The sequence below is a fragment of the Natrix helvetica genome (genome assembly GCF_964273705.1).
Source record: "Natrix helvetica genome assembly, chromosome: Z".
Taxonomy (NCBI): domain Eukaryota; kingdom Metazoa; phylum Chordata; class Lepidosauria; order Squamata; family Natricidae; genus Natrix; species Natrix helvetica.
In genome coordinates this window covers 97,729,255-97,752,890 of record NC_138554.1, presented here as the reverse complement: position 1 = coordinate 97,752,890, position 23,636 = coordinate 97,729,255, and the positions used below count along the sequence as shown (strand labels likewise).

At 44.9% G+C, this 23,636-nt stretch overlaps 1 protein-coding gene across 1 annotated transcript in view; it reads right to left on the bottom strand.

Annotated features, from left to right (window-relative positions):
- Positions 1-23,636, bottom strand: part of CPVL (carboxypeptidase vitellogenic like) — a 59,502-nt gene that overhangs the window by 23,892 nt on the left and 11,974 nt on the right. Inside the window, exons 4-9 of the mRNA XM_081932911.1 lie at positions 6,365-6,479; positions 5,819-5,877; positions 4,927-5,006; positions 4,214-4,280; positions 1,261-1,383; positions 422-553 (exon numbers count right to left, since the gene is read on the bottom strand). Coding sequence (XP_081789037.1) covers positions 422-553; positions 1,261-1,383; positions 4,214-4,280; positions 4,927-5,006; positions 5,819-5,877; positions 6,365-6,479 — 576 coding nt within the window. The remainder of the gene's footprint in view (positions 1-421; positions 554-1,260; positions 1,384-4,213; positions 4,281-4,926; positions 5,007-5,818; positions 5,878-6,364; positions 6,480-23,636) is intronic.

The window sequence follows — 23,636 nt, the reverse complement described above, 5'->3', positions numbered from 1 at the left end:
AGTTAATTCTGTATGGTAACCATTTTTTTCCCCAAGTGTCTGAAAAAAATTAGAATACTTATTTGTGGATAGAAAAGATATGAAAAATATGTCCAAGCATCCTCACAACTTCCAAGATTATTTTTTTTTCCAATTTCTGGAGATACGAAAAAGCTTTAGGACATTCAGAAATCAGAATTAAGAAATTAAAGCAATTCATAAAAGAGATGCCTATGTAAACACACACTCAAGTGCTTAAGTTTGAAGGGAATCCAATGTAAACTTTAGAGGAACATTGGCGAATGACTTCTCTCCCTATTCGTTTTATTTTTGCTGCTGCTGCAATCAAGTTTGTGACCTCCATTTGATTTCCTTCTGACCCCTTACTCTGCTCAGATGGTTTTAATTGCTGAAAGCCATCATATGGGCCTCTATGACATACTTCAAAGGCTTCTTTCCATTTTCTCTGCTGGATGTATTGTTGTCCCAGATTAGTCTGATTCTGGACATATATCTTCTGCTTCTCATCTAACAAGCCAATTTGATATAAGAATTCTGCATAGCCTCCCAGCATCTGATCAAGAAAATGAACAATATTAGTCACGATTGTTTTCATTGTAAAAAGTAATTTAAAAGATTGATAAGAACATAACAAAATCAATACACTTTTGCTGAATTTTATACACAGGGCTAAAGTAAGCTAACACTATACATTGACACTGTAGTAAAATTTCAATGGCTTTTATGCAGCCATCTTGCTGGGATTGCACCAGAGGTGGTATTTAGCCGGTTTGGGCAAACTGTTAGTGGCAGCTGTGGGAGGCTCTGCCTACATGCCCCAACATAATGTGCAACCTTCTGCGCATGCACAGACCAGTTGTGGGATTCCAAATTTTTTACTACCAGTTCTGCGGGTGTGGCTTAGTGTGCGTGACGTGGCTTGGTAGATGACGTGGTGGATGTGGCAGGTGGGACTTGGGAGGCAGAGAATAGATGGGGGCTGAACCAGTCCGAGGTGGTATTTGCCAGTTCTCCAAACTACTTAAAATTTCCACTACCGGTTTTCCAGAGCTGGTCAGAAACTGCTGAATACCACCTCTGGTGGAGTATGCACTCATATTTGCGAATCAATAGGAAGGTAAGTGAATCCCACCACTGGGCTGCACCTAATTTCTAATCACATATTTAAGGTTAAAAGCATTTTCACTGACTGGGTACCAATCAGAATTATGTTCTTTTGGGGTCTGCAATTTCAGAATATAAAAAATATAGAAATCATACCACTTCAGGGTCACATAGACCATCCCCAATGGCAACACCTTTGAAGTTGATCTTTATATTTGCTGTAGGATTATTGCTATGAATATAATATCCAATGGCTGGCACATATTTTCCTGCATAAGACTAAAGATAATACAATGGTTGAATCATTAATATGTAGGGATTTTTAATACATTATCCAACTTAGATGACAATTGCTTATATTGTATCTAAAGTAGTAGGCTGATACCCTTAGTTAATTAAGAGTTTCAGATGTGGACAAATTTCAATATCTAGGCAATATCTGAACAGCATCACATTAGGTAAAACTGTTATTTTTGCTTACCACCATATCTTACCCTGTTTCCCTGAAAATAAGACCTCCCCAGATAACAAGTTCAATCGGACTTTTGAGCGTATGTGCTAAAAATAAGCCCTGTCCCAAAAATAAGCCCTCCTGGAAAATATTGCAACACAGCAGCAGCCATGAGGTGACCATGCTCACTGCCTCCTGTACCTCAAAAATAATAAGACCTCCCCAAAAATAAGGCCAAGCGTTTATTCCAGGGGCCAAAAGAAAATAAGACCCTCTCTATTTTTGGGGAAACATATTAAGCATTCACATGTTTCTTTGGAAATAAAAACACAAAATGATAATGTTCTATATTAAGAAATTCCTTTATGTCTTCTCTCTTAGTCAAGAGAAATTAAGTCAAGAGACATAAATTCCTTTATGTCTTCTCTGTTAGTCAATTGGTATCAACAGAAAATTATACATTTGTTTAACTAAAAAAAAGGAAATTCTGTTTATTTATTAGATTCACACCAAACCATTATTTGTACAACTCAGAGGCATAGAGAATGCTCTCTCCTCCTATTTTCCCTATTTGCGCAAAAGCAAATGATTGAGCCAGATTATCCAGCAATTTTGATGCCTAAAAGAGGACTAGAATTCATAGTTCCCCAGTTTCTATCCCAGCATTTTAACAATTAACCAAAATAGCGCTTTGTTCACTATAAGTCTGCAAAATAGTATAACTCAGAGAAAACATGTATATAATTTAACTTTTTAGTAATAATTTAAAGCAACTTTTTAATGTTTCAGAAATGAAAACAAGACGATTTTGGTCACTAGAGGCAAAGGGTGTCAAAAAAATCTCAGATTTATTATTTACATGTCCATCCTCTTTAACTGTTTCTGTTGGCAAAAATTAATTAAAAAAAAAAAACCTTTAAAGACAAAATCTGTCAGAGAACAAATATCCAGTAAAAACAGTACCTCTTGACTATAAAACATCATTTGTGAAAGATTACCAGCAACAACAAACTGAACAAAAGCATTGTTAGAGCTATTATACCCAATATATTGCTACGAATTTTATCTCAAATGTGGGAAAGTTGTTTTAAGAAGAAAAATATCAGCGGAGATATTTACAATATCAAAAAAAAAATCTATTTCTCTGGTGAATAGATAACCAAATGCAAGAACTTCTGGAGAAAGATGGTAAAACAACAAAGTTGCAAAACTGAATTTTAATTCTTTATGTTCAAACCAATGCTACAGGTTAAATTCAGAAGTCAAAATTAACCTCTGGCTGAAAAATCTGAAAAAAAGAAAAGAAAGAAAAGAACTTGGTTTTCAACCCCTGTTTTGTAAAACAAGAAACAGGGCTACTTACAATTCCCTTGCCTGATGTTTTATGGATCTATCTGTATTATTTTACAAAATTTAAATCTGAATTCCTGTATGCTCACATGTAAATAAGCTCCACAGCTCGGAATGTTAACAATAAGGGTAACTGGAAAAAATTACTGCCTTTCTTCTATTTGTTCTGAGCTATGGTAGTGCAAGTGATTAGAATGCAGTATTGCAGGCTAATTCTGCTGAATGCCAGCAATTTGGCAGTTTGAATATCACCAGCTCAAGGTTGAATCAGTTCGGTAAAAAGACTGTAAAGCGGTATATGCCATATTTTTGGAGTATAAGATGCACCGGAGTATAAGAAGCATCAAGGTTTTGAAGAGGCAAATAAAAAAAAAGTTTTTGAACTCTGCAGACCTCCCCAAAACGGCCAGTTTTTCGTGAAAACGGGCACTTTTTTTTCAAAAAAGGCAGGAATAGCCCTTAGGAGGCTTGTAGATGCTCCTGGGGGTGGGGGCCAAAAATGATCAAAAAATGGACCGTTTTTCACAAAAACAGACCCGTTTTTTGTCAAAAAATTTTGCCTGCATAGCCTTTAGGAGGCTTATAGAGTGCTCCTGGGGACTGGGGGGGGGGAGAGGCAAAATTGAGCAAAAAATGGCCTGTTTTTTGCTCATTTCTGCCCTCTTCAGCCACCAGGAGCTCTCTGAAAGCCTCACACAGGCTCTGCACAGCCATTTTGGTGAAGGGGGCGGGGTTTCAGGAGGTAAAAAATGCTGTATTCAGTGTATAAGACACATCCAGATTTTCAGCCTCTTTTCTGAAGGAAAAAGGTGCATCTTATACTCTGGAAAATACGGTAAGTCTAAGTAATATTTAACTTTCTTGCAGGAAAATTGATTATCCTCTCAAAAAGCAAGCTTAGAAAGTTTCAATTGAGCTTCCAATACTAAAGGAACTTACATTAGAGCTGATAAATCAGTGCCATTCAATAAGAGTTTAATTATTTTGCTTTGCAAGTTCAATTCATTATATACCCTTTATCAATTCTGCTTGCATGATTGCATAATGATATCGCATTTACAATTAGAATCAAATATATTGTTCCAAATGTTATCTCATTTTGAAATAATTTTTTCTGAGTGATCAAATTATCTGTCTAGAACTCTTGCTGTTTACTGTATCAGCAATTCTATTAATTAATAGAAGTTTTATTTCTTCTTTAACATATTCATACAAACAGTTAAGATAAAAACATATTCCTTAATAGAATATGTTTGTATGTAAAATAAAAAATTACTCACAAATTGACAAATGTTTAAGCAAACTTACTTCTCCTGTTGCATAGAAGTCATTTTTCTGATAATCAGGAAAAAGCTGGAAAAACTGAACAATCGCACTGAAAATGCAAATATAATATCAATTAATACACTGAGACACTGTAGTATAAGCTTATAGCTCACTTTTTGTCACTGGAGGAAGCCAGATTTGCTTAATGACTACACAGTTCATTTAACATCTGCAGTGGTTCACTTTATAGTCATGATGAAAAATTGGGCATGACTCACTTAATAATCACCCAGTCTTAGGATTAGACATTCAGGTCCCAATTTTTGTCATAAGTCAGGACTAGCTGTAAATATTAAACATATGCAACTCATTCAAAGAGATCATTTACAACTGTGCAAAGCACCACTCCTTAAAATTAAAAGAAGTCATGCAATTCTTCCATATCATAAAGAAGTATTGCATGACTGCTTTGAAATCTGTCCTTGGCTGTCTGTGTGTATTTAACACACAGTGAGATAATCCTGCACAGCTGCTCCAACAGATGCACACATGCATACATGGACAAGCAGGGATACATGGATGTCTGGAAACAGTGAAGAAGCCTTATAAAAGACAGCTGCTTTAATACTTCAAAGATTGCTGCAAACGCTTTGCTCAGCTCTAGTAAATAGTCTAAATCTCTACAAAAAGCTGTGCAGGACTTATTGTTGTACTTACTTTTATGGGGGGGGGGGAGAAATTCAGCTTTAACTTACCTATACAAATCTCTTCCTACATCATCTTCATTTTTTGCATATCCTTTCGGATCATCTGTAAAACTGAAGCCAGTTCCAACCTGATAGTTAAAGAGAACATGTGAGGAACAAAGAATTCAGTTTTTTGCTGTTTTCCACATCAAATAAAATGTAACAGTTTCTCCTACAGCTATAAATTGTTTTACTCTGCACTTAAGTCTATATTCATGTCTATTCAGAAGTCAATTTCATTAATTTCACAAAAACTAATGGGCAAATTTGTAAATTAGTAAATTGTCTGGATATTTGTATATCTGTTTATATTGTAAGCCACTCAGAGTTGCCTTGAACTGAGAAATAGATAGCAAATAAATTTAATGATAAAAGTATAGTAGTAATATAGTAGTAGTAGTAGTAGTAGTAGTAGTAGTAGTAGTAGTAGTAGACGATGAGGAGGAGGAGGAGGAGGAAGAAGAGAAAGAGGAGGAGGAGGAGGAGGAGGAGGAGGAGGAGGAGGAGGAGGAGGAGGAGGAGGAGGAGGAGGAGGAGGAGGAATGTAAGATTTCAGATTAGAAAATTTGGATTTCCACCTTCCTCTTTTTTTCAGGCATAACTTATGTGAGTCTTTTTTATGTAGTAGTAATAAAATGTTTAGTTGTTGATTGGAGTGTTGGTTTTTGGCTATTAAGTCATTGGCTGTTGTTTCCTTTTACTATCAAGTCCTTTGCTCCTAAGTACCTGATAAGCTGATGGTAAATCAGCGCTACTGATAGAAACACTCATCTAAAGGTACTATAATATGGGTGCACCTGCCTACCAATACCATGCTGCTATTCATACTATAAAGAATTGATGTTCAAAATATTAAATGTATTTAATATTTTAAATAAAATATTATTCATTCTTAACTTACTGGATTGTCAATATACAGCATGGAGAACTTAGAGGTCCAAGGAAACTTTCTTTCAGTCACTATTAAAGCAAGCAAACCAGAATATGATTTCAGCTACCATCAATGTACCAAACTGTAGAAATCTGAGATGAATTCGGTGTACCAAAATACATTTTGGATATGTCGCCTCCCCCTGCACCCCAGATAAATAAATAAAAACTAATAATAATATTTCCAAGTACTGTATTATACAACTTGGGCTCTGGATTCCTGTCCAATGTTTTTATTATTATCAAACTGACAGGCAGATTCAAGTTTTGTAACAGTGAATTGTAACCATATTTCATCTCAAACACAAGTACCAGTTTTGTATCAACAAGTATACACTTCCTTACTTACACTTGTTCAGAATAGGAAAGCTATGTTCTGCTGTTAAATACACTTTACTTAACAACAGAATTACAATTAAAATTTGGGGGAAAATGAATTGTAAAAAATGAATATTCAGAAATAAAAATATGTGTTTATACTCCCATGTATTACATTAGAAACAAATGAAATACTTGCAAGAGAGGTTCTTCTGAACAACATATGGTCCATGTTCAACAAAGAGGCCAAACATAGATGTTCCTCCAGGTCCACCTTGGAGCCAAAGTAAGACAGGAGCCTTTTCTGGCTGAAACTGAAACCATAAGAACAAATTGGAACTATTGTTGGATACACTGAAATAATGCATTTATTTTAACAGATAAGAAAACTATCACAGTTTTATTATATTCTAGTTGGTTTTCCATAAGGTTGTTGTCAAACTCAATATGTATTATGACTCCCATGGATGCTTCCCTAGATACCTCTCTAAATGTCACTTCAAGGACGTTGAAACAATTTCAGGCACCTCTGGAAGGGAAATGACTCAAAGCAGCTGAGAGAGATTTGGCTGAAGAACAGCTGCAACAGGACTGCCCAGAGCCTTCGGGTGGTAAAAGCACACAATTACCGCAACTCAATGATGAGAAAGAAGAACTGCTTTCTGCACTTGATAACGTGTGAGGAGAAAGCCTCACTCTTCTTAATGTGCTGCACCAGAAGCTAGCTATTTAAGAGAAAGCTTAAGAGAAAGAAGGACTAGGGGAGACATGATAGCATTATTCCAATATCTCAGAGGTTGCCACAAAGAAGAGGGAGTCAAACTATTCTCCAAAGCACCTGAGGGTAGAACAAGAAGCAATGGGTGGAAACTAATCAAGGAGAGAAGCAACTTAGAACTGAGGAGAAATTTCCTGACAGTGAGAACAATTAATCAGTGGAACAGCTTGCCTCCAGAAGTTGTGAATGCCCCAACACTGGAAGTCTTTAAGAAGATGTTGGATAGCTATTTGTCTGAAACGGTATAGGGTTTCCTGCCTAGGCAGGGGGTTGGACTAGAAGACCTCCAAGGTCCCTTCCAACTCTACTATTGTATTGTATTGTAAGACAGCAGGGAGGTGATGCTGGGAACAATGTGTTCATTATCTAGCTCTGTATTTCTGGTTGTTATGATTCTTGCCTTGCCTTGGAATGACATTGTGCCTTGACATAGATCGTGCCTTGTGAATTTTGGATTTTTCTTGCCTTGTGAACCCTCTGTTATTGTGGATTTAATTTTGCCTGGTGGGTTTATTTTGATTGGGAAATTTTAAAGTACTCATAGACTCATGGCTATTGCTCTGTTGTCTGCTTGTGGATGGAATTAATTGGCACAGTTCTGGGTTTTTTGTGAAGGGATTTGCTGGGGAATATTAATAACCGCACTAAACCACTGATATGTGTGTGTGTGTGTGTGTGTGAGAGAGAGAGAGAGAGAGAGAGAGAGAGAGAGATAGACAGACAGACAGAGAACATGGGGGGACGGAGAGGGAGAGAGAGAGAGAACAGCACAATATGAGGGGTTTGGGCTACCATTTGGCTACCATTCTGAAATCAATATGTACTAGATTTTTCAATATCAACTTATTAATCAACTTGCTCAAACACCATGTTGAGACAGAAATAAATTTCCATCCAATTTAATCATGTCAGCTATTGATAAATATCAATCATTTTTTATTATGGTCACAGATCAGCATTACAAATAAAAGCCATAAAACCAATATAATAGTAAAAAATTAAAATTAAAGTCAGATAAAGTAAGACATTACAATTGGTAGTGGATTATCAGTGAACAATTTGAGTCTGCCTAATTTAGGATACAACGTAATAGACTGGCTACATTCAGAGAAACTACTTTGTAGTGATCTGATAACAATAGTTGTACGTAAAAGATTAGTATTTCCTATATATTTTATTAGGTGAGGTGTAAATTGAATTCATAAGTCCTTATAGAAAATGCAGTATACCAGGATGTAAGCAGTAGTTTCAATGGCCCCAGTCCACACGGTTCGTGTGCTTTTTTTTTGTTTTTTGTTTTTGTTTTGAATTAGCCCACCAAAACTGCTGTGGGAAGTATAAGTATAATCTTTATTGTCATTGTACTTAAATACAATGAAATTGGTGCATTGCAGCATGCTAAAGTTAGCATTTTGAGGATATAAATATAAATATTTCACTGGGATTTGACAGATTTAAAAAAAAATATTGGGAAGAGTAGTGTCCTGAATATTTTCCTAAGGGCTATACAAGTCGCCTACAGATATAATAATGTCGGAACCAGGAACTCATGTTATCCATTAAGTGTTAAGTAAAAAGGTAAAGGTTCCCCTCACACATATGTGCTAGTCATTCCCGACTCTAGGGAGTAATGCGCATCTCCATTTCAAAGCCGAAGAGCCAGTACTGTTCAAAGACGTCTCCGTGGTCATGTGGCCAGCATGACTAAACACCAAAGGCACACTGAACACTGTTACTTTCCCACCAAAGGTAGTTCCTATTTTTCTATTTGCATTTTTATGTGCTTTCGAACTGCTAGTTTGGCAGAAGCTGGGACAAGTAACGGGAGCTGACTCTGTTACGCGGCGCTAGGGATTTGGACTGCCGAAGCTGCCGACCTTTCTGATTGACAAGCTCAGCATCTTAACCACTGAGCCACGGCGTCCCAGCCACTAAGTGATACATATCTTAAAATGAAGCTAGGTTACTCGGCATATCTTTTAAACTACAGTTATTATAATTCCACACTAGCTGTATAATATCACTTACCTTTTTAAAAATCCTCTAAAAAAAGTAACCAAAAAAAAGGATTTTGCCAAGGTTCTATTTCCTTGAATGAGTATAAAGAAAAGTGCCTTGTTATCTTCTTAAGAAGTGATCTAGTCTCTAATTGTAATAAAGGAACTAACTTTTTATCAAATGTTTATGTATGCTTATGCTCAGACGCAGAAATACGTCAAAACAATACTCTGTCTGTGTCAATCGTTCGTTTATAAAATTCCCAATGGAAACAGTTGGTCTGTGTTTGCCTACTTTTAGGTAGGCTGTAAATCCTGCTTTGTTTAGGCTAGTGTTTGATAGGTTTGAGGTAGTATCCTACTCTCTAAATGTTTCAACATGAGTTGCCCTATTCTTAATTTGATTGTTTTGATAAGGAAATGTTTTTACAGCTGCACAAAGCCAGAAGGAACCTTTTGGACAGAAAGATTTATAAATATTTTTTAAAAAATCAAACACCTGCACAGTCTTTAATTGTTGATATTCAGAGAAAAAGAAAGTTGCAAATTTTATAATAAGAGAAAAGAGACAGAAAATTATACATCTATGTCCCTAAATGCACATAGAACAGATCTAGATTATCTGAAACTCTATTACGAAACTCTAGTCTAGACTAACAAAATCTGCTCATGGGTAAACTACCATAATAGAATGACATGTTAACTCCAAAACAATGTCTCCCCCAGGATTTCTATATATTGCAATCTGAAGATAAAAATAATAAAACCTTGAGCAATTTCAGGGGTACTTATTTCATTATTCTTTTTTCATGATTACCTGAGTAAGCCCTGGGGGGGAAAGGGCGTTGGTACTTACCTGTTACGCCTCTTCTAACAAGGTCCATGCATGCGTTGACACTATCCGCTCTCTGATTGGACTGAGTCTCATTAATAATTAATTAATATCTTTTATAACCCGCCCTTGTGGGTAGCTCCACCCAGCTTTTGGCGAAAACATACACAGACTCTGCGTGTTATCCAAAAAACCAAAAACTTTAGTAACAAATAAATGCAAACCTTTTAGTAAATCACATCAAGTTCAATCATAGATGCTTATATACAGTCAAACAGTAACCCCTTGTACATGGTGATGAGGACCAATCGCTTGAGGGGGGCCTGGAGGTTATCTCCACCTTATTAGAAGAGGTGTATCAGGTAAGTACCAACGCCCTTTCTCAATAGAGGTGGAGATAGCATCAATGCATGGGACATACCTAAGCTATACTGTCCCCCATGGGAGGGAGTAAGACTGGTCCGAATCATCTGTCAGAATGGACCTATTGCAAAACCCTACGGACAAATGCTGTGTCTGCTGATGCTAATTTATCTGGTTTATAATTATTTATAAAGGGTGAAGGCGACGCCCATGAGGCCGCCCTGCAAATCTCCTCTAGGGAAGCTTGCATAGCCCAAGCAGCAATGGTGGCTGCGCTCCTTGTCAAATGAGCGGTGACACCCCTAGGAGCAGACTTCTGATTAGATTCATATGCCATAGCTATACATTTTATAACTCATCTGCCTATTGTAGACACTGATACTTTCTGCCCCAGTAATGTGGGCTGGAAAGAGACGAAGAGGGCCTCCAATCGTCGGAATTCCGACATCCGGTGGATGTAGATTTTTAGAGCATGGCGAACATCGAGCTTATGCCACTGTTCTTCTAATGGCCGGGTTGGGGATGGACAGAAATTTGGTAGGACAACCTCTTGTGCTCAACGGTACCATGATCTAACCTTGGGTGCAAAGGAGGGATCTAATCTGAGCACCACACAGTCCCCATGGAAGGTACACAAGTCCTCTGTAACAGACAGGGCATGTAGTTCTGAAATCCTCCTGGCGGAGGTGATGGCTACCAGGAAAGATACCTTCCAGGTGAGGAATTGCAGTGGAATAGTGCAGAGGGGCTCGAATGTTGGTTTCGTGAGAGCCGTGAGCACCTTTGGCAAATCCCAAGTGGGGTACGTGTAAACTGCAGGTGGCCTGAGACTGGTCATTCCTTTTAAGAATCTCTGTACAGTGGGGTGGGGTGTGATAGGGGTTGAACCCCTCCCCAGGTTAATATAATAGCCAGAACTGCCACCTGCCTTTTGATTGTATTGGGGGACAAACCCTTTTCCAAACCATCCTGGAGGAACTCCAGGACTTGAGGGACAGATGAGGAGGTAGGAACCATAGTCTTGATTGAGCACTAGGTGCAGAAAGTCTGCCAGGTAGCATTATAAATACGGTCTGTGGAAGGCTTCTAGAGGCCTATATTGTGTCTATGACCCTGGAGGAGAAGTTGTCATGTCTTAAAGCGGCCCGCTCAATTGCTGTCAGCTGGAGCCATTGAGGGACACCCAGTCCGACGGGGTCTCTCCACGGACAATGTTCATAAGTGCACAAACCATGGCCGACATGGCTAGTGTGGGGCAAAGAGGATGACCTCTGCCCTGATGGAGATGACCTTGCGGATGACTCTGGCTATCAGTGGGATTGGTGGAAAAGCATTTAGGAGCCCTCGAGGCTAAGGACAACAAAGAGTGTCCACTCCCTGACTTCCGGTTCTGGCTACTGATCACGACGGGCAGGCTCTGCTCGCCCCGCGCTCTTCTGGTGGGCCCCCCACCGCTTGGGGGGCACAGGATGCCCCTTAGAGGCTCCTGCCAAAGGGGCGGCGTAGCGGGGGATCCCCTGAGTCGGCAGCAGCCGGGGGCCCCCTGCATCGCCCTAGGCACCGGGAGGCATGATGGGGAGGCGCTGTGGCGTCTTCGTGAGGAGGCAGCTGGAAGAACGTGCTATTTGAAGGACGCGGTTGCTGTGTGGTGAGGTGGAAACTTCCCCCCGTTCCCTTGTGTGTTGGAAAGAAAAAAAACCTGCCAGCTGCTTTTAAAATCGCTTTCAACTCGGCTAGTGAAGCGTGACTGGAGGGAGGGGGATTCCCCCCCCCCTCGGACAGGTGGCTATAAACTTTTTTGCTCTCGGCCTAGAAGAGGAGGAAGGGAGAGAGCCAACCAATGATTTCACGCTCATAATGGAGGCGGATTTTGAACTTTAACTTTATAAATGAGGTGATGATCTGAAAATTTTGGAAACTTTCTAAACTTTCTGTTATGCCTCTTAATTCCGAAGCTGGCAAGGCAAGATGGCACACTTCCGTTGTCTTTATAAACATTGAAATTTGACTCCACCTATAGAGGTTCAGGCTTCCTGTCTTTGTCTCCGTGACACTCAGACAAATTTCTTGTTGAATTGGATTCCCTTGGAACAAAGGACTCTATCACTCTATTGCCAGAAGTAATTAGAACAATTTCCCCTCTGCTTGGACTCTTAGTCTCCTGATCTCTCTTGGCAGTTTCCCTCAACTTCCTCTCTGTATTGACTTTGAACTTTTACTGCTCAACATAATGCCACCTAAAAGACCACCCCCGGGGAAGCCGGGCTTCGCTGTCTCCGCCCCGACATCTACAGTATCCAGTCCGAGCGGACAACAGACTTTAACATCTTTGATGCAGCCCAAACCTGCTGAGATGGATTTTCAACAGATGTTCCAACAAATCTTAAAGGGACAGGAAGACATAAAAAGTGAACTAAAGGAAATGAGAGAGCAGCTTAAACAGGACCAAGACCAGACAAGTAAAAACACACAGAGACTGGATCTTTTGGAGGGAGGGACGGCTGAGATGAGGGGGGAGATGAAAGGGGTGCAGAAGGGGAACCAAGAGATTGAGATCCACCAAATGAAAACAGAATTTGAAAGAATGTCCTTTTTCCTTAGGTTCCAAAATGTAGTTGAGGCAGATGATGAAGATTTAAGGAACATCATGACAAACATCTTGGCTGAATACATTCAAAAAGAAAAACAACAGATGGGGTGGGAATTGGATCTGGTTTATAGAGTAAATTCAGCATATGCTAGAACACATAACGTACCCAGGGAGGTACATATTAAATTTCTCAGAAAGACCACAAGAGATGAGATTCTGAGTGCACAAAGGGGGCAAGTGTTGAAATATCAAGATAGAGAAATAACCATTCTGAAACAGATCCCCAAGAAAGTGAGAGAGAAAAGAAAAAACTATTCGCAATTAGCGAAGAAGCTATACCAGAAGGGGGTGTGGTTCAGATGGCTGATGCCTGAAGGTATGTTAATATTCTGGGAGGACACAAGAGTTAGAATTAATACAACCATAGAGGCTCAGGCCTTTATGGAAAAAAATAAAGCACTCCTAGATAAATTTGATGATCCTACACCAGACATACAAGACACGGGAGGGGCCGGAGCCCTGCTGCCGGGGGGAGAAGGGGCAAAATCAAGAAAACTCAGATCACAAACATGAATAAGGAAATCGGTTTGATATAAATTGATTAAAATTATTATCTGAATTTACATGCTGACAAATTATCATTATTTAGTATTGAATTATTTGTTTAAATGAATACTATGGGTACGGGGGGCGGGGACACCTTCTACATATTGTAACTGCCAAAATTTGTAACCCATTCCAATACCCCTTTCCTTTTTATTTCCTAAAAAACCAATAAAATTTTCTTTTTTAAAAAAAAAGAGTGTCCACTCCCTCTGCTCCTGGCATGTAGAACCTCGTAAAGTATCTGGGCAGCTGGGCATTGTCTGGGGAAGCAAACAGGTCCATAACCGGAACCCCAAAGCACTGTGTGACCTCCTGGAAGAGACAAGGGTGCAATCTCCATTCTGCTTGGTCAACTGTGGCCTGACAAATCCAATCGGCTCAAACATTTTCCACCCCCAAGATATGTTCAGCCGAAATAGAAAAGAGGTGGTCCTCTGCCCAGCAGCCCAGGGCACTACCTTTCCTCATGAGTTGTCTTGATCTGGTTCCCCCTTGCCTGTTCACATGTGCCTTAACAGTCATATTATCAGTTAGAGTTAAGACATGTTTTTCTCTGATGGAGTGGGAGAATATCTGGAAGCACATGGCTCTGAGCTCTAGCAAATTTATGCTCTGGGCTGCCTCCTCTGGACGCCATTGGCTCTGTGCTATCTGTATCCCCAGATGCGCCCCCAGCTATGGATAATGGCATCCGTGGTAATGGTAACCCTGTTATCCACTTTAAAATGGCATCCCTTAGTGATGGCCAGGGATCTCCACCATTGGAAGGACTTACGAACCTCCTTTGATATGCTCGCCTTCACCAGAGATGTGCTGTTCACTTCTTTTGAAACGCAGAAGGAACTATTGCAGATCCCTGGTGTGCAGACGGGCCCGGTGTACAATTGCGATGGCTAACGCCATCTTTCCTAGCAGCTTTGATAGTGTGGCTAATGAAACCTTAGTCTCTTTTTCCACTTGGGAAACCAGCTGCCGGAGGCTGTCCAGCTTCTCCTCGGAGAGAAATACCTGTCCTGCCCCATGTTGATTCAAGCCCCCAGGTGAAGAATCCTGGTGGTGGGGCTGAAGTGGCTCTTAGCTGTATTTACTGAGAATCCATGAGCCTGAAGTATTTGTAGTGTAATGGAGATGTTGTGCTTGGCTCCCTCGTGCGAGACTGACTGTATTAAAATGTCACCAAGATAGCATTGTACCCGGACAGGTATGGTTCTCAGGTGGCCCACCAGTGCTGCCAAAATCTTAGTAAATGCACAGGGAGCCAAGGAAAGGCCGAAGGGCAAAGACCTGTATTGTCATTACAATTTCCATAACAAAACCGCAAAAACTGGCAGTGACCCTGGAGGATAGGTACGTGCAAGTACGCCTATGTTAAATCAGCTGAAGTGAGAAATTCGAATTGTCTCACCCCTTCCAATATAGTTTGCAAAGAATGCATTTTAAAGCTTTTATAACGAACATATCTATTAACCCTTTAAAAATCTAAACATCATTTATGCCGCAGTTCTGTCTGCCACTGCTGTAGCCAAAGAAGTCTGCGGGAAGCCACGGAAGAAGCCATAGCCTGAGATGCAAATCTCATGGCACTGAGGGTAGTGTCTGAGGAGAATTGCACCGCAGCCACAATCTTATTCAGGTCCTGGTGCGCCCTGGAATCATTGGCTGGGAGCCTATTCTGGAGCTGTTGCAGCCAGAAGAGGCTGGACCTGGAAAAAAAGGAGGTGGCAGTTGAGGCCCAAACCACCCAGGCCTCCGCCTGATGTCCTCTATGCAAGGTCTGGTCGGCTCTCTTGTCCGCAGGCTTGAGGATCTCCTCCTGCGAGCCTGGCATTCTCGTGTTCATGTACAAAGCTGCGATGGGGGCATCTACGGTGGGCCATTGCCGAATTTTATCGAGGTCTTGCACCACATTGTAAAACCCACCTATCATTGGAGGAGGGCACAGAGCCTGATGTAGGTACTGAACATCGCCTCTGCACCATGTTGGTAAACAGCTGAGGCGCAGGAATGGTCTCCATCTCCAATTTATGCTCAGTAAATAGAGTGCTGGCAGATGGGCCTTGTGTCGGAGCCGTGGAAACCTCTATCTGCCCCTCAAGTTCGGATGCAGCCTTGGCCTTGCATAACAATGGCTTAAATAAGGTAGAGGGGAAAGTCCCACACAGGTAGGTTTGTCTGGGACCGCGCCCTCGTCTTCTGACAATTCCGCCTCTCTGATTTCCCCTTCCTTAGAGACAGGGGACTGACTGTGGTGGAAGAGAACCAGGGACCTGTCCCCAACCAAGGCCAGGCTGATCTGTACCTGGAGGAGACCCTGAGGGGCCATTAAGCGTGCTGCTTGAGCCCGTTCCTACATACCAGCCGCAATGCCCTGCTTGATGGCCTCTGCAATTATGTCTTGGAAATTTGGAGCCATGGCCAGCATCTGCCATTCAGGACGGAGGTCTGCTGCGGTGGGCATAAAAGAAGCCTCAACAACTCTGCCCTGTGTTTGCGACCCTCTGGAGCTGTGAGAACCTGTGACGCGTCGGCCATGTTGACAGGCAGCATCGGGCTGAATGGGCCAGAAATTGTTTCTAAGCATAGGGGGGACTGGTGACTGGGGCTAGAGTTTCCTGGCTGGGATCACTCAGCCTTGGAGGAAGAGGAGGAGGAGTGGTGCGAAAGGCTAGCCTTCTCCTGGGGTTTGGGCATCTTTGTGGCCAATTTTGAGGCCTTTTTATATTTAGAGCTCTTACTAGTAGCCCTGGAGCCCTTGCTGTGGGGTCTGGCCGTTCTGCCCCCTTGGGAAGTGAAAGGTAATGCTGGAGAAAGCAGGGCCTGTACTATGGCCAATAAATCAGGTTCTGCATCCTGGCTGTGCCTATCAGTCTCTGGGAACGGCACAGCCATGCTACTTTCCGCCATCTTGAATCCTTGGAAGAACGCCGCTCCCCAAATGGTGTCCGTATTATTACCCCAGTTAATTGGCCTGCAAAATGGTGTTCACACCTTTTTTGTTGTTCCGGGCAGCACTAGAGCGATTGGGCAGCAGGAACAAATCAGGTCAGCGTGCTGTCAATTGCCAGCCAAACGGTCCCTCCCAGGATTCAGTCTCGTCGCTGTGGTTAAAGACGAAAGGGAGCTCTAAAGTCAATTCAGGCTTTTGCGCTGTAATCCACTGGCTAAACGAGCTCTCCCAGGCTTCAAATATCACCGCAGCTGTCAAAGCCGACTGCGCCGCCGCCACTCCTCTTTCTAGTGTCGGGCGGCTCTGAAGTGGCTCTATGGAAGGAAGCTCGGACTCAGCAGCCTCGTGGCTAAAGCCACAAACTCAGCTGTCCACAGCAGGTGGAGGCTTCAGCGAGATACTTTGCCACTGACAGCTGAGCAAGGAGGCAGGTGTGACAAATTTAACAGTCCTGGTGCTGGAAGACTATCAGAGCCCGTCGAACCCCTCCACCTGCAGGCTTGAGGCACGTTGGTGCCTCAGGGAGAGAGTTCTTGTGGGCCCAAGGCCTCTGTGCCCTTGTAACTGGCCCCACTCTTCTTGTATTAATATCAACAGTACTCACACCAGAGTAGATTCAAAGTCCAGAATCCGGAATTAATTTAGATTAATCAATTAGCCAATTCAGTCAGAATAAACCAATTGTAAGAGAGAGAGAGATGGATAACACATCTATCCTTCAGAATGGATTGAGTCGAAAGCTGGGTGGAGCTACCCACAAGGGCGGATTATAAAGGATATTAATTAATTATTAATCAAACTCAGTCCAATCAGAGAGCGGACAGTGTCAGACCATGCATGGATGCTATCTCCACCTCTATTCAGAAAGAACGTTGGTCTTACCTGAACGTCTTTTTCGGGAGAGTGGAGGGAGGGGTCACTGAAGGGTTATTACAGCCTGATTGGTCCATTTGACTGAGAGAAAACTTCTTAGCCTTCGGCTTCTCCCGTTGGCTCCCAGTTTCCGCGATGTCAGGTCAGCGTCTGCATGATGTAAGAAGACAAGGGAAAGCCGCCCCGGGCCACCCGATCCTACCCCTCCCAGACCCTGTCTATCTAACTAGGGTGGGAGAGTGACCCCTCCCTCCACTCTCCCGAAAAAGACGTTCAGGTAAGACCAACGTTCTTTTTCCAGTAGAGTGGAGGGAGGGGTCACTGAAGGGACATACCCACGCTACGTCCCAGGGAGGGGAGACTGGGTCTCAGGGGGAGGATCGGCCACCACCCGCTGGAGAACCCTCCGCCCAAAGGATGCCTCAGCCGAGGCATAAGAGTCTAGGCGATAGTGTTTTATGAAAGGAGTGGGGGAGGCCCAGGTGGCCGCGCGACAGATGTCCTCGAAGGGCGCCCTTGTGGCCCAGGCCGCTGAGGAGGCCGCACTGCGAGTAGAGTGGGCCGTAATCCCCGACGGGGGAGATTACCTGAGGCTCCATAGGCCTCAACGATGGCCAACCTGATCCACCTCCCAATAGTGGAAGACGAGACCTTCTTGCCTAGGGAACCTGGGTGAAACGAGACAAACAACGCCTCGGATTTACGAATGCCCTCCGTCCGTTTCAGATAAATACGGAGGGCCCTGCGTACATCCAATCGATGCCACGCCTGTTCTCTCTCCCTTGTTGGATTGGGGCAAAAATTAGGTAGGACAATTTCCTGGGCCCTATGAAACAGGGTATTGACCTTCGGAATGAACGAAGGGTCTAAACGCAATACCACCCTGTCCTGGTGAATCATGCAAAGGTCGCTTCTAACAGAAAGGGCCCCCAACTCAGAGATACGCCTGGCCGATGTAATGGCCACTAAAAACACTACCTTCAGTGATAGGAGGCGCATGTGGACCGACCTGAGCGGTTCAAAGGGAGACCCCGTCAGTGCCTTCAGGACGATGGTAAGGTCCCATGTAGGGAATCTATGGACCGGAGGCGGACGGATGTTGGCCGCCCCTTTAAGAAACCTCTTCACCAACGGAGAGCGAGAGAGGGTAGAGGGACCCTCCCCTCCCAATATAGTGGATAAGGCCGCTACCTGTCGCTTGAGAGTATTATGGGACAACCCATCCTCTAATCCTTTTTGAAGAAATTCTAGAACGTCTGGAACCGTGGCCCTGGCTGGATCCACCCCCCTGGGGCTACACCACTTCGCGAAGGCCGACCAGGTGGCGTTATAGATTCTCACTGTGGACGGTTTCCTAGCTGCCTCTAAGGTGGCTATGACCCCCGATGACAGCTTCCTCCGTTTCAGCAATCCCCTCTCAAGAGCCACGCGGTCAGATGCAGCCACTGCGGCTCTGGGTGAACTAAGACCCCCTGATACAAGACTACCTCTTCCGGTGGGATTCTCCAGGGATCTACGACCGAGAGCTGGACTAGGTCCGCAAACCATGGTCTCCTCGGCCAATATGGGGCTAACAGAATGACGGATGCCCTCTCTGTGACTACCTTCCGAATGGTTCTGGGAATGAGGGGAAGGGGAGGGAAGGCGTAGAGGAGACCCGGAGGCCACCGGGTCCTGAGAGCATCCGCTCCTTCTGCAGCTGGGGTCTTGAATCTGGTGAAAAATCTCGGCAGCTGCGTGTTGCTGGGGGAGGCAAACAGGTCCACAAGGGGGTTGCCGAACCTGAGGCAGATCCTTCGAAACAACTCTGGGTCTAGCTGCCACTCGCCGTTGTCCAGAGTCGCCCGGCTCAACCAGTCTGCCTGGTGATTGGACGTCCCCGCAATATGTTCTGCCGCAATGGAGGCCAAGTGTCTCTCCGCCCATAGGCCTAATGTCTGTGCCTCCCGCCAGAGGGCTCGGGAATGAGTCCCGCCTTGCCGGTTTACATGAGCTTTCGTCGCTACATTGTCCGTAAGTAGTAGGACATGTCGCCCCTGTAGCTGTCGGTTGAAAGTCCGGAGGGCCAGTCTCGCGGCCTTGAGTTCGAGCCAATTTATATTGTGTCTGAGGTCCGAGGCAGTCCAACGTCCCTGGGCCATGTCGGACCCCATCACGGCCCCCCAGCCGTAAAGGCTCGCATCCGTCGTGACTTGTACTCTCTCCGGCTCCCAAATAGAGGCCCCCTGTCGCAATGCTGGGGACATCCACCACTTGAGCGAGCGTCTCACTTCCGACGTTAAGCGAAGCGGTCGTAGAGAGTTGCTCAACATTCTCCTTTGGGCCGGTATTAAGGCCCACTGAAGGGGGCGCAGATGCAGGCGGGCCCAGGGAACTATCCCTATGCAGGATACCATCTTCCCCAGGAGTTGTGATAGAGTCAGGGTGGAAACGGACCTTTTTGCCCTGATTGACCTGATCAACTGCGTCAGACTGTTTAAGCGGTCTGGGGACAGGCGGACCCGACCCGACTGGGAATCTATCACTGTCCCTAAATGCAGAATCTGTCTGGATGGGGATAGATGGCTCTTGGGAAAGTTCACTGAGAAACCTAGCGTCTGGAGCCACTGGATGGTCAGCTGGAGGTCTGCCCTGGCTCTGGGAAGAGACCCTGCTTGCACTAAGACGTCGTCCAGGTAACACTGGAGCCTGACTGGAATGGATCTCAAGTAAGCGGCCAGAGCCGCCAGGACCTTGGTGAACGTCCGAGGGGCCGAGGCCAGGCCGAATGGCAGGGCCCGGTACTGATAGTGTCTGCCCTTGTGGGAAAATCTCAGAAATTGACGGTGAGACCGAAGGATGGGGATGTGAAGGTAGGCCTCCGTCAGGTCTACCGAGGCCATATAATCCCCCTTTCGAATGCCCTGCAAGATTGATTTGAGGGAGGCCATCTTGAAGCGCCTGTAAACTAGAAACTGATTCAGACGCTTCAGGTCGAGAATCGCCCTCCAACCTCCCGAGGTCTTCGGGACTACAAAAAGATTTGAATAGTAGCCCCGCCCCCTCTCCGGTTTCGGAACGACCTCCACCGCTCTGATTTCCAGAAGGTGTGAAACGGCGAGTTCCATGAGATGACGGCGTTCCGGATCCCGGGATGGGGAGAAAACTTTGAAGCGCCTCGGGGGATAGGAGAGGAATTCCAACCTTAGGCCGTGGCGAATGGTCGCCCGGACCCAACCGTCTGTTGTGATCTGGTCCCACTTGTCCGCGTATAACGCGAGGCGGCCGCCTATGGGATGACTCGGATTTGAGTCATTTCCCTCTGCGGAAGGGACGGCCGCCCCCCCCGCGAAAGGGCCGCTTGGACTGGGACTGGTATCTGGAGCGGTCCTGAAAACTTTGTCTGTTGTATGGCCTATCCTGCCTGTACTGCTGAAAACGGGGCTCCTGCTCCCTGTCATAAGCCCTGAAGGAAGGCCTGCGATACGGGTGACCACGAGTTTCGGCCTTCTTGGTGGAGGTGGGCATCACCTTCTTCTTATCCTTATTCTCCACCAAGATTGGGTCTAGGGCAGACCCAAACAGATTGGGACCCGCGAAAGGGGCAGCTATTAAATCCCATTTGGCTTTATTATCGATCTGCCAATTTCTAAGCCAAAGAAGTCGGCGAGCGGCCACGGAGGTGGCCAAGGCGCTGGAGCCGAATCGCATCGCATCCAGGGTTGCGTCGGCCGAGTACTGGCAGGCCGCCATGATTTTAGTTAAATCCTGATGGATGCGGTCATCCTGGATCGGGATACGATCCTGGAGTTGGCGGAGCCACATAACGGTCGTGCGATTGAAATACGAGGCGGCAGCCGCCGCCCGCATTGCCCATGCGGAGGCCTTGTAATTTTTCCGCAGGGTGAGCTCCGCCCTTTTATCCTCCGGCTTAAGCTTATCAGCGGCATCCCCCGAGACCACTGGGGAAGCCGAGACCAGGGCAGCTATTGGTTGATCTATGGCCGGAAGCTGGATGGCCTGAAGGAAGGCCTTTTCCATGTTATAAGCCCGCCTGTCATTGCTGCCAGGGGGGGAAAAATTTGAAGGCCTAGCCCACTGACTGGTGGCTACTTCCAGGAACAACGGAGGGACAGGGATCTCCTCTTTATTGGTGGCCGTGTTAGAGAACATCACCATATCCGGATCCCTGGGCGGGGGCACTGTGGGGTCCCCTGTGCCTACCTTAGTGGTCCTCCTGGCCTTCTTCAGTAGGGGCTTAAACATGGCCTGGATGAATAAATTGGAGGAGGTGGGCTGGTCAGTGGCTGCATCCTCCTCCTCAGAGAAACCCCAGTCGTCCTGACGCCGGGCCTCTTCTCTGGAGGAGACCTCGCTCATGAGGGAAGGAGAAGAAGTTCTGGACCTGTTCCTACTGAAAGGAGTAATCTTGCCATGCCGGGAAGGCCTGTCCCTTTGAGCTATTCCCTTGGCAATGGCTGCAGAGACTAATCTTTTAAGATTCTCAGGGAGGTGTTCTAGATCCTCCTCGTCCCAGTCAGAATCATAATCCTGGGAACTATGGCCCCTGTGGGGCCTCCTACCCCACGAGGAACCTGCAGAGGGGCCCTCCAAAGGGTCATCTCCATCCAAGCCCCCTGTCCCAGGGGGAGTTGGGGAATGGGGGGAAGCCCCTCGGGCTTCACTCCTAACTGATCTGGCTGAGGAGGAAGATGGAGAAGAAGGGCTGAATCCCCTGTTGACAGAGGGGGAATGGCAAGGGGCTTCCGACCTGGGGGTCTAGATCTAGGTCTGGGATCCCTAGCCTGCCTCTTTTCTGCCCTCTCAATGGCCCTTTCAAGGGCTCTGGAACGCCTAAGCTCGTCCCTTTGTCTAGCCCTGGAAGGTCTATCCTCAGTGGTAGGCCGAGAAGCTCGAGGCCTAGCTGAGACTGTGAGGCCTGACTCCCCTTCTGGGGCCTGGGCGGTTGCGGATTGAGCGACTTCAGAACGCGCTGCCATCGCCCCACTCACGTGCACGGATGAAATGACTGATAAGCAGGCAAAGTCCTTGTAGTCTCTGAGCCCGGTGCTGGGTTGAAACAGCTCAGCTTGGGCCTGCGATGCCCCTTCGTTAAAGCTATTGTGTCAGGGCCTGCCACGTGCTCAAAATGGCCGCCGGCTTGAGTTGCGGCCGTTTTTTCTCTTCAGGCGGCCGCTAAAATGGCGCGCGCGCCGCCGCTTGCCTCCCCGGCCGTTCAGCTGGCCAAGCGACCCCACAATCGTTGTGTAGCTCTAAATCTCTTGTCGCCGGTCTTCACGCCCGGCAAAGGCCGCTGGCGCTCCGGTCTGTGCTCGCGCCGCCGCCGAGAGCACCGCCGACTCGGGAGAGGCGACGCGGCCGAATTTGGGGCTTGCCGGTCTTCACGCGCGGCAAAAAGGGCCGCCGGCGCTGCGGCTGATTAACGGGTCGTCGGGGGAGGAGTTGGGAGCTGTAAATCCCCCGGCACGCCCGAGACTCCAGGAATCAGCCGGGGGGAAGAAAAAGCCCAGACTGCAAATTAAGAATGCGAGGAGAAAGTCTTATTCGGCTCTCCCTGCTTAATTGGGACAGAGGAAGATGTCCCACTGGGCACAGCTCCTTCTACTCTACGTTTTCTTTAAATTTGAAATATCCAATGTCTGAAAAACTGTCTAAGATAGTACTCACAATCACTGGGAACCAAACTATAGTCTGATGGACCTTCTGACTGAGAGGAAACTGGGAGCCAACGGGAGAAGCCGAAGGCTAAGAAGTTTTCTCTCAGTCAAATGGACCAATCAGGCTGTAATAACCCTTCAGTGACCCCTCCCTCCACTCTACTGGAAAAATATTCATATTCTCCTCTAAATAAAATATTATTATTGCCAATACTTTTTTTCCTCTCCATCCATTATATCAAATGAGCTGTAAATGGAATAAACTCAAGAATAGAGCCACCACCATCATATCACCTGAGATTGCAACTAAATTGTTAACAGAGCAATTCATGTTTTAACTTTAACTTGTACTGGTATTCTTGTTCCAAACTATATTTTCACATATCCCAAGAAGCCTTAGAATTTGCAGTATGCTAATAAACTTTTAAGAAAGGTAAAATATTTCAGGCTTATTGGCATAAGTTCATAGTAATTTGTGCCCTTTTGCAAGTAGTCCTCGATGGCTGGATTCACATATGATACTAAACTATATGATGGCTTATTTGATTTTGACTTAGCAATCTATGTGAACCTCAGCTACCATAGTTTTATAAATCAAGGCTTATAAGTTAGCACAATAATCAGATATTTTCAGTATTTATTATTTGTATATTTGAATATATACATCATTACCATTTTTGGTCTCAAACATCCATAATTAAACAACAGATTGTCATTATGCATCTAATCAGGAAACAATTTCATGATGCTTTATAAACGTGCCTTTCCAATATACATGCAGTGGGGAAGGGACCTAAATCACATCATTCTTCTAATTAAAAAATAATA